Source organism: Gaeumannomyces tritici (assembly GCF_000145635.1).
Source record: "Gaeumannomyces tritici R3-111a-1 unplaced genomic scaffold supercont2.9, whole genome shotgun sequence".
Classification (NCBI taxonomy): domain Eukaryota; kingdom Fungi; phylum Ascomycota; class Sordariomycetes; order Magnaporthales; family Magnaporthaceae; genus Gaeumannomyces; species Gaeumannomyces tritici.
This window is the reverse complement of record NW_008804553.1, coordinates 750,536-763,526: the sequence shown is the minus strand read 5'-3', so window position 1 is coordinate 763,526 and position 12,991 is coordinate 750,536. Positions and strand designations below refer to the sequence as shown.

Sequence of the window (12,991 nt, the reverse complement as noted above, 5' to 3'; positions counted from 1 at the left end):
AGGCGGTACCTATCTAGGTACTAGACATAATAACACTGGCATCTAGGAAATCCTGGCCCGTCTCATTGCTGGCTGAAAGGTCCAAATGAAGAAAAGTGAAGGAGAAGTGAATGAAATTGAAAAGAAGAGGAGAAGAATAAAAGGAATCGGAAACAAAACCCAATTTGCTATGGAGAGGAAACCACAGCATATCTAGCAAGCCCAAGGACAGCCCCGATGAGGATCGCCAGCGGCGCGGCTAGGCCAAAGTACCGACCGCCAACGTACGATGTCGCGGCCACGACGACCCACTAGGGGTCCTCGCCCAGGCTGCGGTCGCTCTCGAACCCCTCGTCCAGAAAGCCGACCTGCTAGACGCAGTAGACGGCCGTGAAGACGAGCCCGATGGCGCCCGCGTTGAGCCCGCGGACCGCGGACCGCACTAGCGGGCGGGCTCCTCAGCGACGGCCAGACGCCCATGGTGCCGTTTACGAGCAATATGCCGGGGGAGAAGATGGCGACAAAGGCGACGGCGGAGCCCCAGGCCGGGTGGACCCCGCCCCGCGGTTAGCCCTGCCTAGGAAGACGGCAAAGTTGAAGTTGGGCCCGGGGAAGGCCTGGGGCGACGGCGAGGCCGATCAAAAAGTCGCGCGGCGACACTCACCCTTGGGCGACGACGTACTCGCGCAGCAGCGGGATCACGACGGGCCCGCCGCCGAAGATGATGGTGCCAGCCAGGAACAGGTTCGAGAACAGGCTGAAGAGGAGCGGGTGGCGTGGCGGCACGGCGGCACGGCGGCGCGCGTGGCCATGACGGCGGCGAAGGCGGCGAAGAAGCCGCCGAGCAGGACGGCGCTGGTGCGCCACGACATGTTGAGGCGGTATTCCTGCGCTATTACCCGCAGCTCCTCGTCCGGCGCTGCTGTCGGCGGTGGGCCCGTGATGCCCTCCCGACTCCTATTAGACATGGTAGAAGCTGACGACGCTGGCCCTGTAGTCCCGAGACCGCGGCGGGAAAAGCGGCGCCTGGCTGATCGCCGCCACCGACAGGCCAGACGTCCCCGACGTCCCCGCCAGAACCTCCTCCCCCGCCGGGTGATGCTCGCCGGCCTCCTCGACGCCCGGCCGCCGCCTACGGGCAAACACGCCCCCGACGGCCCTCGCCGCCGGGTGCAGTCAGCTGAGGTCGTGGACGACGGTGGCGCGGCTTGACGCAAGCACAAGAGCGGGGAAGTACCACAGCGCGTTATACAGCAGGCCTGCGGCGCCCGTAACCGACACGATTAGCCGGGTCAGCTTATCCGTAACGGCCTTTTGGGCCAGCTCGATGGCTGCCAGCGCGATGATGCCGACGGTGGCCGAGATCAACCCCGAGAGAAGCGCATACACGGCGCGCGGGAGGGTTTCCTGGATGTTGGAGATACCCACGGAGAGCGCGAACATTCCCAGGGCGCCCGGGAGGCTGAGAGGAGGGAGGCCCTGGTTAGCTTTGGTTCTGGATGACACCGGCTTGGTTCGCATCTGAGGGGCATCGCCACGAACCCCAAATCAAAAAGGCGAGCACGGCGCTAAAGGTGTCGTCGTGGATCAGGTTGATGCAGTACAGCATCTTGGTGCTACCAGGGCCGGACAGCGCCTGCGAGATGCTGAACAGCTCCTGGTACTAATAATAACCACATACGGCACTGTCAGCGGCGGTTGGTAGCACACCTTCCGTGGCTGGAAGTGTAAGCCATCCGCCTACTATCTATTCGTCTACCTACTTGTGCTTGTGGACAAACATGTCGTAGAACTGCAACCCGGCTCGGAGATATCCTGTTAGCATTCTAACCCCTGCGCGAGCTACGACACCGCATCCACCGACACATACATACGATCTTGAAGTGCACTGGCGGCCCCCCGAATGAGGTAAAGCCAAGGTGCCAGTTGACCTCGAGAACCTCCCACGCGCGCCCCGCGACCCTGATCGCCGAGTCTTGCCAGCTGTGGATGACCATCTTGGGTGGAGAGCCGCTGCAGGGGGTCTTGTCGGAAAATGAAATGGATATCATGCAAGTACCATCAGAAAATTATAGATTGTTTCTTCGTTTTGGGAGTTAACATTTCCTAGCCCAGCTGAGGGTGCTGCTTCAAACTTGACAGGAGAAGCGTCTTATGCCATGAGATTTAGGGCTGGCATTATTGGACGCCGCGTTCGCGACATCCGCCAGCAGATTCGTGGTGGGGACATACATTCTAACCAGGCCATGCCGTCAAAGGCGATCATTAAGGCGATTTCCGGGATCATGCAGTCAAGTGTTACCGTATCATTGTTGGTACTAAGAAAATACTGCGGAGAAGGAAGATGAAAGGCGCAAAGGCCTGAAAGGGGAAGACACAAAGCGTATTTTACTTTCCAAAACCCGTGCCTAGAATCCACGCTTCACTGAATTCGGCGATCGCTGCAAACATGGTATCGTATCGTAGGAGCATCCCGATAAATCCTAGCCCATCAGATTAACAACAGAAAAACAGATAAAAATGTTGAAAGACGACATTGCAGCGAAGAAAATCCAATGGCCGAAAAGTACAAGATCAAGTCGCTCGACGAGGCAGCTGGCCATCGTGCGGGGGGCTTCCGACGAACGACGGCGGAAAATATCCCTCGGCATTCCCATACGAATGCTGGTTCGGCGCCCCGACCGCCAAGCTGACGACGCTTCCCGGGGGAGCGGCTGCGGTCGGCTGGTGGTGATACTGAGTCGTCGCCGTAGGCATAGAGACATGCCGCCACTCGTGTCCGCGCGGTGATTCCTGCGGATGCGAAGATAGCGGGTGGAACTCAGAGCTAGACCTGATACGTCTCGGGTCCGGAACTGCCCCTCTTCCTCCCCAGGTGTGAGCACCGCCAGCGTAATGTGGTGTATGCTGGGCTGTGCCCGAAAGCTGAGGGTTGCTCGCGTAAGGCGGCAGCGGCGCGCTGGCCGGGCCGTTGAAGAACCGGGCTTGGGACAGATTCTGAGGCGATTGGCTCTGCCGCTGAGGCAAGGGCGGGGATGTCATGCCATGGTCGTAGAAATACTCCTGGCTGCCGACACCTGAGAAGGCCGGTGCCATGGGAGTGAGCCCAGGAGTCACAGTGTTGCTTCCAATAACGGTGCTTCCTGGCGACATCAGCGGCTGCGAGTTGCGGAGGGCGGAAAAGGTCTTGTCAGAGACATCGTAGACTGTACCCGCGCCGCCGTTGGGGTCGCCGGGTACCAGGCTGCCGTCAGACCCACTGCTGTTCTTGCCGGCAGGAGGTTGGGAGGAGGTGCTTGTTCGATAGGTCGCGGCGCCAGAAAAGCTGTACTGTCTGTCTGCTCGGTCTCGGGATCCCATCTCTGTCGTCGAGGCGCCAAGGTCAGTCAGCATCAGCCACAGAGGTTGGATAGCTGACCAGCCATCGTATGGGCACATGACTCACCACTCCACTTCTCAAACAAAGCAAAGATTGTCAGGAGAGAGAGTATCATGGGAATCATCTGGCCGAAGGCGGTTGCATCGTCCTCGCTGGTCTTTCTCGACCCTTCGTCCGTCTCGAGCCACCCTGCGTTCCGCGCCCACCTGCGCAAGCTGAACAGATACTGGGACGTTAGGATGATAGTGGCGCCGCTAATTGCCAGGCCGCCGAGGAGGTAGAAGATCATCAGGCCCCGACCAAGTCTGCCGAGTGCCTTGCTGCTCTTGGGGCCCACCATGGTAACGCGCTTGAGCCATTGTATAAACCCATGTCGCTTTCGTCCCGGATGCTCGCTGCCGCGGTTGATGGATCGAAAAATCTCGAGTAGGAAGGCCGCCAAGTAGAAAAGCAACATCATGATGTACCAATTCCAGCCACGAATCTTGTTTCCTGGATTGCTGTTGAAAAGAACGTCGGCGAAACGTGTGCCCCCTTCATCAAAAGTTTTACCGAGCGTCTTCTTGAAGTCCGTGTCTCCGTTCTGGTAGCAGACTGCAGGGACAAACATGAAGGCGGGCTCGTCGCCGGGCGGTGGAATGTTGGACGGGAATATCTGTTCTGTGCTGTTTTGGTTGGAGAGGAGCAGACCTGTCGTCAGGAAAAGGAAGAGTGTAATGAGGACGCGGACGCAGGCTAGCCAGGGGTATCGCCAGTAGTCGCGGACCACCGTGAGGCTGAGGAGGTGGGTGGCGCAGGTGAGCAGCATCATGTTGGCCACCATGTTGTAGTGGTAGGCTGTGATGGAGCAGCCCTTGAAGTAGCGCAGTGTTATGGAGTAGGCGCCGCCAGTGAAGATCTGTTGGTCGCTGCAGGAGAGGACAATGGTCTCGCAAAGGGACGTCAGGCTCACAACGGCGCAGCCGCTACGCTCTTGCTTCTTCCTATATAGCTCAGAAGGCAGGCACGTTAGTCTCTGTCACTTTTACCCATTGAAGAGGTTCGTAGGTGTAGCAAACAGGAGGAGAAAACCTACTCGGGAGTCAGGGTAGACTTCCACCCCACCCACTTTGCCAGGTTAAACAAGACGACGATTGTGCTTAGGAAGAAAGCGAGCGAGGTAACCCCTACGAAGACCGAGACCACCTGGAGAGGATACGTCTGTCAGCTGGAGTAGTTCTAATTGAGGTTTCTTGGGCCAGAAAGTCCACGTACGCCGATCCCTGCGATGTCGCCGTCCGGGGTCACTTTCCCTTTGTCGATGGCTCCAATGGCTGTTACGATACCTGAGCTGTTGATCGTGATTCTACCGCAGTCAGGGGTGATGCCGAGTGCGGGGCACGCTGATCTAGAGGTAGAAGCTCCCATCTTGGCCGGTGTGTTACAATGGGTCGAACTTCTGTTTTGATCGAACTCTTGGTCGTTATTGGGTGATGATGGTGAAGTGCGCCTGGGGTTCTGAGATTTGCCGCCGTGTTGCCAGGTCCTGCGGGTTGGTATATATACGGCCAAGTGGCAGGACCAAGGGAGGACATAGAGTCCAAGTTGGATGGATCAGGGCTGCTGGTCCATGCTGTTTCGCTGCGGTCTGATGCGAGTTGCTTGGGCCGGACAGGGCAAGTATATAGCAACAATCCTAGCACATTCTAGGATACACTTGAGCACATCTGGCAGTCGGATGGAGCCCTGCTGGGTGCAGCGGTCTTGCAAGGATCCACCGTGGCGTCGGGGGCCTGGACGTGGGTGGTGCATCTTATGCCGTGAACCCTCCCTATGGTGGTTGCAGTGGTGTTGGGGGCCAGCGGAGGTGGTGGTCGAGATCGGAGGGCGAGGCTAGGCGGAAGCTTGGTAGGACGAGGGTAACAGGATGGGCCGAGTGAGGGTGGACAACACCGCAGGAAGCAGTGTATTCTCAACGTTGCTCGTCGTCCTGGTTTCGAGACTACCTATGGCTGTGGCGGGACTTGAGATTTTGCACTCAGCCTTGATCGAACCTGGGGTTACCTACCACCCTGGTGTTGGTTGCCTGCCACAAGCGCCCGTGGTTCGGTCGTATCTCCAGCATCGTGCCCACTAAATGTCCGAGTTCGTGTGCCGCGTCTGGTGAAGGATGATACGTAACACATGCTTCTATGCTTCATCGCGGATACGCATGGATGATCAAGTTCCGCGGTCGCAGCTTCTGGGACTGGTGGTGCAAGAAAGCTTACCGGCGAGGAGGGGAGCACAGCATCGTGGGCGGTGCCGGATTTGCGCAGCAGCATTTTGGTATGGAGGTGGGCTGTTCTGTTCGTATCTCTGCCCATGTAGAGCTCCAGTGGCGGGTACCGAAGTCAGGCTAGGACAGTGAGGGTGCTGCCTCTCCTTCACAGCCCGGGCTCCTTTGGACCCCAATGCAACTACCTATTGAAGCCGCACTTTCCTTACTTGGTAGCGACTCCGCCCAACAGAAAATTTCCGACATAGGATAGTTGAACTGGACAGGTGACCTATCACGATGCAGCCCTCCTAGCTGACTCCCGGCCCGGCCCATCAGATTCCTACGAGCAGTGTGTGTCCTTAATAAGCGCTACATTCGTTTCAATTATGTCCGCTCTCCTATCACTGAAACGTCCCAGTGGCCGACTTGGGAGGCCAAGCGTCAAGAATCAATCTGGCCATGTGGTTGGCCAGAAACAGAACATGCGTGCTGCGTGATATCGCATGTCTTGGAAATTGAAAAGAGCACAGGTGCAGCGACTTCTGGGGGCGGACTCTGGTGAGAGGAGAACCGATCCGGTAGCCAGTCTTCAGCAACCAGCGCAGGGTGCCACAAACTCCCGTCCGTCTTCCTGCTCCCGAGCAGAATCACACGATGTCTAGAGAAGTCAGCGGTTGCGGTGCCGATGCAGCAGCCCTACCCCAAAGACTAACAGGCACGCGGAGGGTGCCGTATCCGGCAGCCTTACTAGAACACTAGACACCTGAGCAGGCCTGAATCCTTCTAGTCGTCACGTAGGATCCTTGCGGTCAAGTCATCATGGCGCGAGGTGCGAGCAAACCTTTCGGTCAATGTGCACTTTTCTGCGCACTGATCCCGCCCCCAACAGAACGGCCGTAGCATCGCTACCGATCGATATGTCCTAAATTGGCCACACAGTCGACTGCCTCGCCTTGACCCGATCACAGCCTTTCCAGCAAGATGGGAGAAGTGCTCGGGGCAAGGCTCGCCTGCCGAGGCCCAAGATGGCGTGAAGACACGGGGACCTAGATACCTAGGGATGGATGGCACCGACATCTGCCTCTTAACTCGACTGCGTGCCCACCCGAAGCCAATGCTTCGGTCCCGAAAGCTGCTCACCAAGCACGGCCATTCTTTGCTTGCCTCTGATCACTTGTCCCATGTAGCGCAGGAAATCCAGTCTAGGTGACGACGTGGGACGTTCCAGGCCACCTTGTCCACGGCAAATGCAAACCTTGTGCGGGCGTGCCGGTCTGGCCCTTGGGAGCTCGGACTCACCCCTGAGGCCCGTGACAGGTATGTATGAAGCGTCAACTGCTCATAACTACGCTTTGGGGTGACGACTCCCCAGTTGTTTCGTGATTGGATCACCGTTCTGCCAGACTCGCAAAGGCTACCTCTTCCTCGTACAAGAAACCTCGTCCAAACATGGCTCCCTCGGCAGTTTTCCACTCCTTCGGAGATGCGGACTACGCCGCCACGGCGACTTCCAAGAATGACGCAGTATTCAAGAGCGGTGACCCAGAGTGTGCCCTGGCCGAGATCAGCGACCCAGAGGTGACTCGGCCGCCGGCGTTTAGCGACCCGTACGAAGCCCGGGGATATCTAAAGCATCGCCTGGCCATCGCCTGCCGCATCTTTGCCCAGTTCGGGTTTGCCGAGGGTATCGCGGGTCACATCACCCTGCGAGACCCTGTTGACCCGACCAGCTTCTGGGTGAACCCCTTTGGTAAACGGCAGCTGCCTGGCAGGGAACTTGGCGCGTCGTGCTGACTTGTGGGCGGGCGCGTGTCTCTAGGGCTGCACTTCTCCCAGATCCGGGACGAGGACCTGATACTGGTGAGCGAGTCGGGATGCGTTATTGATGGCGGACGGAATCGGAGGCTGAACCATGGTAGGTTTCTCTTCTCTGCAAGGACTCGGATGCGATCAGCAGATGTCTTTCACTGGAGCAACGAACAAAGAAGGCATGAAGACCACAAAAGGAAGCCCGCTGACGACGTCCAACAAAGCCGCCTACGCGATCCATGCTGAGCTGCACCGCGCCCGGCCCGATGTCAACTGCGCCGCGCACGCGCACACGATGCACGGCCGGGCCATCTGCAGCCGGGCTCGCCCGGGGCTGCGCATGCTGACGCAGGACTTTTGCGTCTTCTGGCGCGACCTGGCGCTGCACCCGTCCTTCGCGGGCGTGGTGCTGGCGGCCGACGAGGGACGCGCCATCGCGTCGGCCCTGGGCGGCCGCAAGGCCGCGCTGCTGGCCAGCCACGGGCTCCTGGTCGCGGGCGCCAGCGTCGAGGCGACCGTCGCGTGGTTCGTGCTGCTCGAGCGCTGCTGCCAGGTCCAGCTGCTGGCCGAGGCCGCGGCCGCGGGTCAGGGCGGCGGCGCCGACGCGGCCGTTGTCGAGATCGGGGACGAGGAGGCCAGGGCCACTTGGGAGGTTATGGGGTCGCCCGAGCATGGGTATCTGATGGGCTTGCCGCTGTTCCAGGTTGCGGAGCGAGAGTTTGGAGAGGAGACGTATCTGGGACGAGGTCTTGAGAAGCGTTGATTGTGCCAGGTAGGATTTCCGAGGAACGGTTGGAGGATTGGACAACATAGGGATAAATCTCAAATGATACGTTTTTGGGTGGCTTCTGGAGCGTGAGCAGGGTTAGTTGAGCCGAGGGCCTTGCCCAGCGCAACTTGTTCGGGGTCTGCAGGGCGAACCAAATATGAACAAAGAAGGATCCATTGCACTCAACAAGCAATCCAGCCCGCCTGGTCTAGTGGTTAAGACACCGCTTACCTTGTCGTTCCAGTATATACATCTTTAGGTGGCGACAAGGGGTATATAGATAGCGGAGACCCGAGTTCGAATCCCGGGGTGGGCATTCCCTTTTTGTCTCTTTTTCCTTCGTTATTGCCTTTTCTAGCCAGGCAAACTCCGTAACTACCTGCCTGCTTGCGTGCGCTTGACACGACATCGGGCTATATATAATACCCAAATTTCTAAAAACTGGTCCTTGTTCAATCAACCACACAGCAAGGAGGAGTTGGAGATTTATTGTTCTGATACTACTACAAACGAAAGGGGCCAAGCAACCGTGCGTGCGGGAGTCATTTTGTGACTAACCAGGGCCAGGAGAGTCGGAGGAGCGAAGGCAAATGATCTACCTATACAAATAAGTATCAGGTCAAAAATATAACTGGACCTACAAAACGCCGAGCGAGGAGGGTTTAACCATCTCTCTATATACCTACGTACAGAACCTTTTAGCTTACAAATACAACCAAAAGAGCGCCGGATCTGGCCCATAGTGGGTGTCGTAGCGGAGGAGGTAGTTTAGGTCTTTTTCTGCCTCTTCTGACGTGGCAAGCTCGGCGAAACAGGGGTTGAACGAAGCAGACGGATAGCCTCTGGCTGACGCCCTGGCGTAGACTCGCCTCGAGGTTGTCTCCTCCTCTTCTCGGACCCGTAATCGCGTTCGGGAGCTCGTAATCGGATTCTAACCCATCCAATGGGAGGCCCAAGGCTGTGGTCTCGGACCCACATCCATCCTAGGAAGCCCCCAAGGCTGCGTCTTTCTGAACGTCTGGGTGGGGCAAGCGGACCTGGTCGCCGAGCCGGGTGGAAAAGAGCAACATGCAAGTCTCCTCCAGCACCGCGGGCGGGTCAGGTAGAGGCCTTGGACTGCCGCGACCACGACTAGCTAGCTCGCCGACATTCTCCATCCCGAAGGTAGCGCCAGGCGTGTCGATGTACTTAAGCACTCTACTCCCCCCTCCTCTCGTCTCGATTTATACGAGCTTAGGCATCCTCTCGACTGACCTCGAAGTCTTCGTCCCTTTACGTACCTACTCTCTCCCTAAATTCTCCTTTTCCCTGTCTAGAACCTTGTCAACCCATCATCAAAATCCTGTGGCCCACCAGCTCCCACATCACAAAGAGCCACTCAACTAGCAGACCATGGAAGCTATGACGAGAGTTGCAGATGGCCCCGGTGCCAGTGATACCGATGGTCTCGAAGACAAAAGAGCCGCAATGGTGGCCTGGCAAGAAGCCGCCATTGCCGCTCTGGGCCCAGTGCCAGACGAGGTTCAAGAATACTGGACGACGATCATCACCGAAGATGGGTTCGAGTCGAAGACCCTGGTGATTCGGCCGAAGCCTACCATCCATAACCACGCCGATGTCCCCGAAGATAGCGACCCGGCGCCGCGCCGGCCCCTCATCGTCCTTTTCCACGGCGGCGGCTTCGCGCTCGGGACGCCCGCCATGATGACCCGACCGGGCCGCGAGCTGGCCGAGCGCCTGGGCGCCGTCGTCGTGGCGCCCACCTACCGCCGCGTCCCCGAGCACGCGTGGCCCGGCCCGTCGCGCAGCGCCTGGGCCGTACTCGCCTGGCTGGCCGAGCACGCGGAGCGCGAGCTCGGCGCCAGCCTCGATCGCGGCTTCGTCGTGGGCGGCTTTAGCGCCGGCGCTAGCCTCGCTACCATCTGCGCGGGCGTCTCGCTCCTGCCCGCCGACCACGACCTGCTCACCTCCGACGGCGGCTTCAACAACAGGCTGGCGCGCCCCATCACGGGCGTGTTTGCGAACTGTCCCATGCTGCTCACCGAGGACATCGTGCCGGCCGAGCACAGGGGCCTCTGGAGGTCCCGGGTCGAGAACAGGGACGCGCAGGGGCTGGACAGCGAGGGCGTCGAGCTGATCTGGCGCGTCATGAATCCGGACTTCTACTCGCCGTGGACCTCGCCGTTTAGCGGGTGGCTCAGGCCCGACGGCGGCTCCGGAGACGAGGCTGTCCCGGTCGGGATCCCCCATTACATACAAGTGGGGAGGCTGGACTGCCTGCGAGATGACGGCGTCGTCCTGTACGAGGCCCTCACCTCGCGTGGTGTGACGACGCGCATCGATATATTTGAGAAAGACGGCCACACTGGGTGGTGTGCTCTCCCCTTCGAGTCTCATAGCAAGAACCCGACGGTCGAGGAGGCTACCATGGCGGGGTTTTCTTGGCTTCTTGAGAATGTCTGAGCCTTTTTTTGTTTGATGAGTGTGTCTCCGGTAGTCTTTGATGGTATGTATAGTCTATCCGCGATGGAATTGAAGCCCTTCTATAAGACGTATCCTGTCCGATGCGGCATTGTCCTCGGCAGTCAGCGACCGGGTGCCCAAAGCAATGTCGTCCTCACTCGCCGTGTCATTGCACCGGACCACCCTGGACGCGACAGCGCCCACAGGGAGGTCCGCCGGCAAGTATATCGCCTGGCCGCTCTCCAGCAGGTAGTTGGCGCCAACCTACTCTCCCGCCAGCGACCGCTTCGTTTTCCTCCTGCTGAGGTCGTCGTACTTCTGGAAGGTGTTCCCGTCAGGCTTGCAGTCGCCCGTGCAGTACTTGTACGGCTTCTCGTTCTGAAAGGCCACGGTGAAGAAGCAAGGGGCCTGCTTATTTCAGAACACTTTGCCGTGGTACAGGTCCCCGAGCTTAGCCCCTTGCTTGCTGTTGTCCCCTTTAGGCACGCAGCGGTTGATCTGCCCGCCTCGGCCGGCCGAGGCGGCCGAGGCGAAGGGGCACTCGTCGCAGTTGTAGCCGTTGGCGAACGACGCACGCGCGCACCGGTTGTTATATTTAGGCTTGCCCGGCGGGTTGGCGGGGTCCTTCATAGAGCCACACCCGGCCAAGGTGCGGCGGCCGTCCCTGGCAGGGTCGCTGGGATTTTCCCAGGTCAGTTTGCTGGGGAGCTTGTGACATTTGATGTCGTAGCACATGGTGTTGTACGTCTCCCCGACGTGGCTGCAGTCAAAGGTGAGGACTTGCGGCTGGGTTGGCTGGGGGCTGGCTTCTTGGTCTGGTAAGGGGCAGGCCGTGTCCTGGTCCTGGTCCGCCTTGGAGCTTTAGCCCTTGCGGCGAGGCTCGGTGTCTCGTCTGTTGCACTCCCTACAGCTAGAGTGACGGCTAGAAGAAGAGATATGGGGAAGAGAACCTGCAGCCCAGCCAACCCAGACCCCCCAATCCCTGCATTTCCCAACCCCATCACACACATTCGAGCCTGATATCCCGCAGCCTCGGCGGCTGTTGGTTCTGATCAAAAGGGCCTGCCGCTCCCACGAGCGAGTCTCGTCTAATCTTCATCCTACATTCGTACACCTATACGCGTGAGCCACAAAACAGATACCAAAACCAAAGTCTACGACACCCCAGGTGATAGACCGGCGAGTGCAAGGCGGTTAGCAACAGAACCCACCGACACTAGTCACAACCAATCCACCCCACCATCTTTGCCTTCCAACAGCAGCCATGGCGCCGCAGCCAAACGGCCAAGACGGGAAGCTCGCGCTCCCACCCGCCGGCGCCCCGGAGCTGATCCAGTACTACCCGAACATCGGCAGCATGGGTGCCGCATTCGCGATGTACACGCTGGTGCCAGGCATGACGGCGGCGCGCGTCGAGGAGATCGCGGCCGAGATCGAGGCGCCCTGGACACGCATGCTCGGCGACGGAGATTTCGATAAGGACCTCCGCCTCGCCAGGGCGCCGGCGGACGACGACGATCAGTGCCGGGTGGCGTCGGTGACCGAGGCCATTGCCGCACACGCCGCGCTGCCCAAGTACGCGGAGGAGGACGTGGACAAGAAGAGCCCATGGTTTTTGGAAACTGCACTCCTCCTGGTGACAAAGGATGACGTCTCTGACCCACACGCTCTTTTGCTCGTTTACGTCGACACGGAGGACGAAACGTATTGCCCCGAAGAGGACCATGAGGATGACGAACCAAGATACGACCTAAGTGGCAAGCTCGACAAGTTCTTCATAGATGTCTGCCTTGCCCATTCTGCCATCATGAGCTTTCTCATGGGTGACAACACATTCAACGATAGCAAGCTCACCTACAATGCGGATAGTGACACCTACGACATTGCGCCGCTCATCGAGCGGAGAGCCGATCTCTTTAGCTGATCCAAACACGGAGGTGGAAAATGAGCTTGGGAAGACGGAACAACTTCGAAGGAGAGGCTAGTTACCTTCCGGGGGCGCGGAACAAACAAAGCACATTACTAGAGTATATGGCAGGCTCTGTGGAATCATTGATACACACAAGTAGAAGGTCATCAAGACATTCGAGATTAGAATAACAGACAGTTCAGGAGGTCGCGAAACGCAAGGCGAAAACAAAGTGCAGAAACAACACAGAACGCCATCGCTTCAATCCCACACCCCCAGCCATCTCAAGGGTATCTCCCAGCTCTCACGGGTATCTCCTAACCCCGGGCATCTGCGGCGTCTCCGTCGTTGTGTAGCCCGCGTACCTTGTCGGGGGCACCCTGGGCGGCGGCTGGTTGAGCACGGGTCCCTTGGCCCGGAAGAAGCCCGCCCAGCCGCCGCCGC

The 12,991-nt window shown here is 58.8% G+C and overlaps 6 protein-coding genes and 1 non-coding gene across 7 annotated transcripts; 4 read left to right on the top strand and 3 right to left on the bottom strand.

The window, feature by feature from the left end:
- Window positions 1-939: 939 nt before the first annotated feature.
- Window positions 940-1,976, bottom strand: GGTG_12712 (hypothetical protein; the record flags this gene model as incomplete). The annotated part of the gene is made up of 5 exons (XM_009230613.1): window positions 940-1,138; window positions 1,217-1,441; window positions 1,518-1,642; window positions 1,743-1,771; window positions 1,850-1,976. The coding sequence occupies 5 exons, from the start codon at window positions 1,974-1,976 to the stop codon at window positions 940-942; spliced, it is 705 nt and encodes a 234-aa protein (XP_009228877.1).
- A 465-nt stretch (window positions 1,977-2,441) lies between these two features.
- On the bottom strand, window positions 2,442-4,999 carry GGTG_12711 (hypothetical protein). Its single transcript, XM_009230612.1, has 4 exons — window positions 4,613-4,999; window positions 4,434-4,543; window positions 3,425-4,341; window positions 2,442-3,341 (listed from the first exon to the last, which is right to left on the bottom strand). Exons 1-4 carry the CDS (start codon window positions 4,763-4,765, stop codon window positions 2,554-2,556), a joined length of 1,968 nt encoding a protein of 655 aa, XP_009228876.1. The 5' UTR covers window positions 4,766-4,999; the 3' UTR covers window positions 2,442-2,553.
- Window positions 5,000-6,844: 1,845 nt separating this feature from the next.
- GGTG_12710 (class II aldolase/adducin domain-containing protein) lies at window positions 6,845-8,232 on the top strand (the record flags this gene model as incomplete). The annotated part of the gene is made up of 4 exons (XM_009230611.1): window positions 6,845-6,914; window positions 7,063-7,347; window positions 7,417-7,512; window positions 7,586-8,232. 4 exons carry the CDS (start codon window positions 6,845-6,847, stop codon window positions 8,167-8,169), a joined length of 1,035 nt encoding a protein of 344 aa, XP_009228875.1. The 3' UTR covers window positions 8,170-8,232.
- A 140-nt stretch (window positions 8,233-8,372) lies between these two features.
- Window positions 8,373-8,491, top strand: GGTG_20254. The gene has a single exon. It is a non-coding gene; the product is annotated as a tRNA-Gly (tRNA).
- An 867-nt stretch (window positions 8,492-9,358) lies between these two features.
- Window positions 9,359-10,739, top strand: GGTG_12709 (hypothetical protein). Its single transcript, XM_009230610.1, has one exon. It carries the CDS (start codon window positions 9,568-9,570, stop codon window positions 10,636-10,638), a length of 1,071 nt encoding a protein of 356 aa, XP_009228874.1. The 5' UTR covers window positions 9,359-9,567; the 3' UTR covers window positions 10,639-10,739.
- Window positions 10,636-11,737, bottom strand: GGTG_12708 (hypothetical protein; the record flags this gene model as incomplete). Its single annotated transcript, XM_009230609.1, has 4 exons — window positions 10,636-10,822; window positions 10,907-11,016; window positions 11,065-11,497; window positions 11,643-11,737. 4 exons carry the CDS (start codon window positions 11,735-11,737, stop codon window positions 10,693-10,695), a joined length of 768 nt encoding a protein of 255 aa, XP_009228873.1. The 3' UTR covers window positions 10,636-10,692.
- Window positions 11,738-11,751: 14 nt separating this feature from the next.
- GGTG_12707 (hypothetical protein) lies at window positions 11,752-12,761 on the top strand. Its single transcript, XM_009230608.1, has one exon. It carries the CDS (start codon window positions 11,903-11,905, stop codon window positions 12,560-12,562), a length of 660 nt encoding a protein of 219 aa, XP_009228872.1. The 5' UTR covers window positions 11,752-11,902; the 3' UTR covers window positions 12,563-12,761.
- Window positions 12,762-12,991: the final 230 nt, after the last annotated feature.

Bases quoted from the DNA above. Each gene is read 5' to 3' on its own strand.
- GGTG_12711 (XM_009230612.1), bottom strand. From the start codon at position 4,765: ATGGGAGCTTCTACCTCTAGATCAGCGTGCCCCGCACTCGGCATCACC. The intron at 4,342-4,433 runs GTAGGTTTTCTC...TGAGCTATATAG, and splicing joins AAGTCTACCCTGACTCCCGA to GAAGAAGCAAGAGCGTAGCG. The intron at 3,342-3,424 runs GTGAGTCATGTG...CCTCGACGACAG, and splicing joins TTTGTTTGAGAAGTGGAGTG to AGATGGGATCCCGAGACCGA.
- GGTG_12709 (XM_009230610.1), top strand. From the start codon at position 9,568: ATGGAAGCTATGACGAGAGTTGCAGATGGCCCCGGTGCCAGTGATACC.
- GGTG_12707 (XM_009230608.1), top strand. From the start codon at position 11,903: ATGGCGCCGCAGCCAAACGGCCAAGACGGGAAGCTCGCGCTCCCACCC.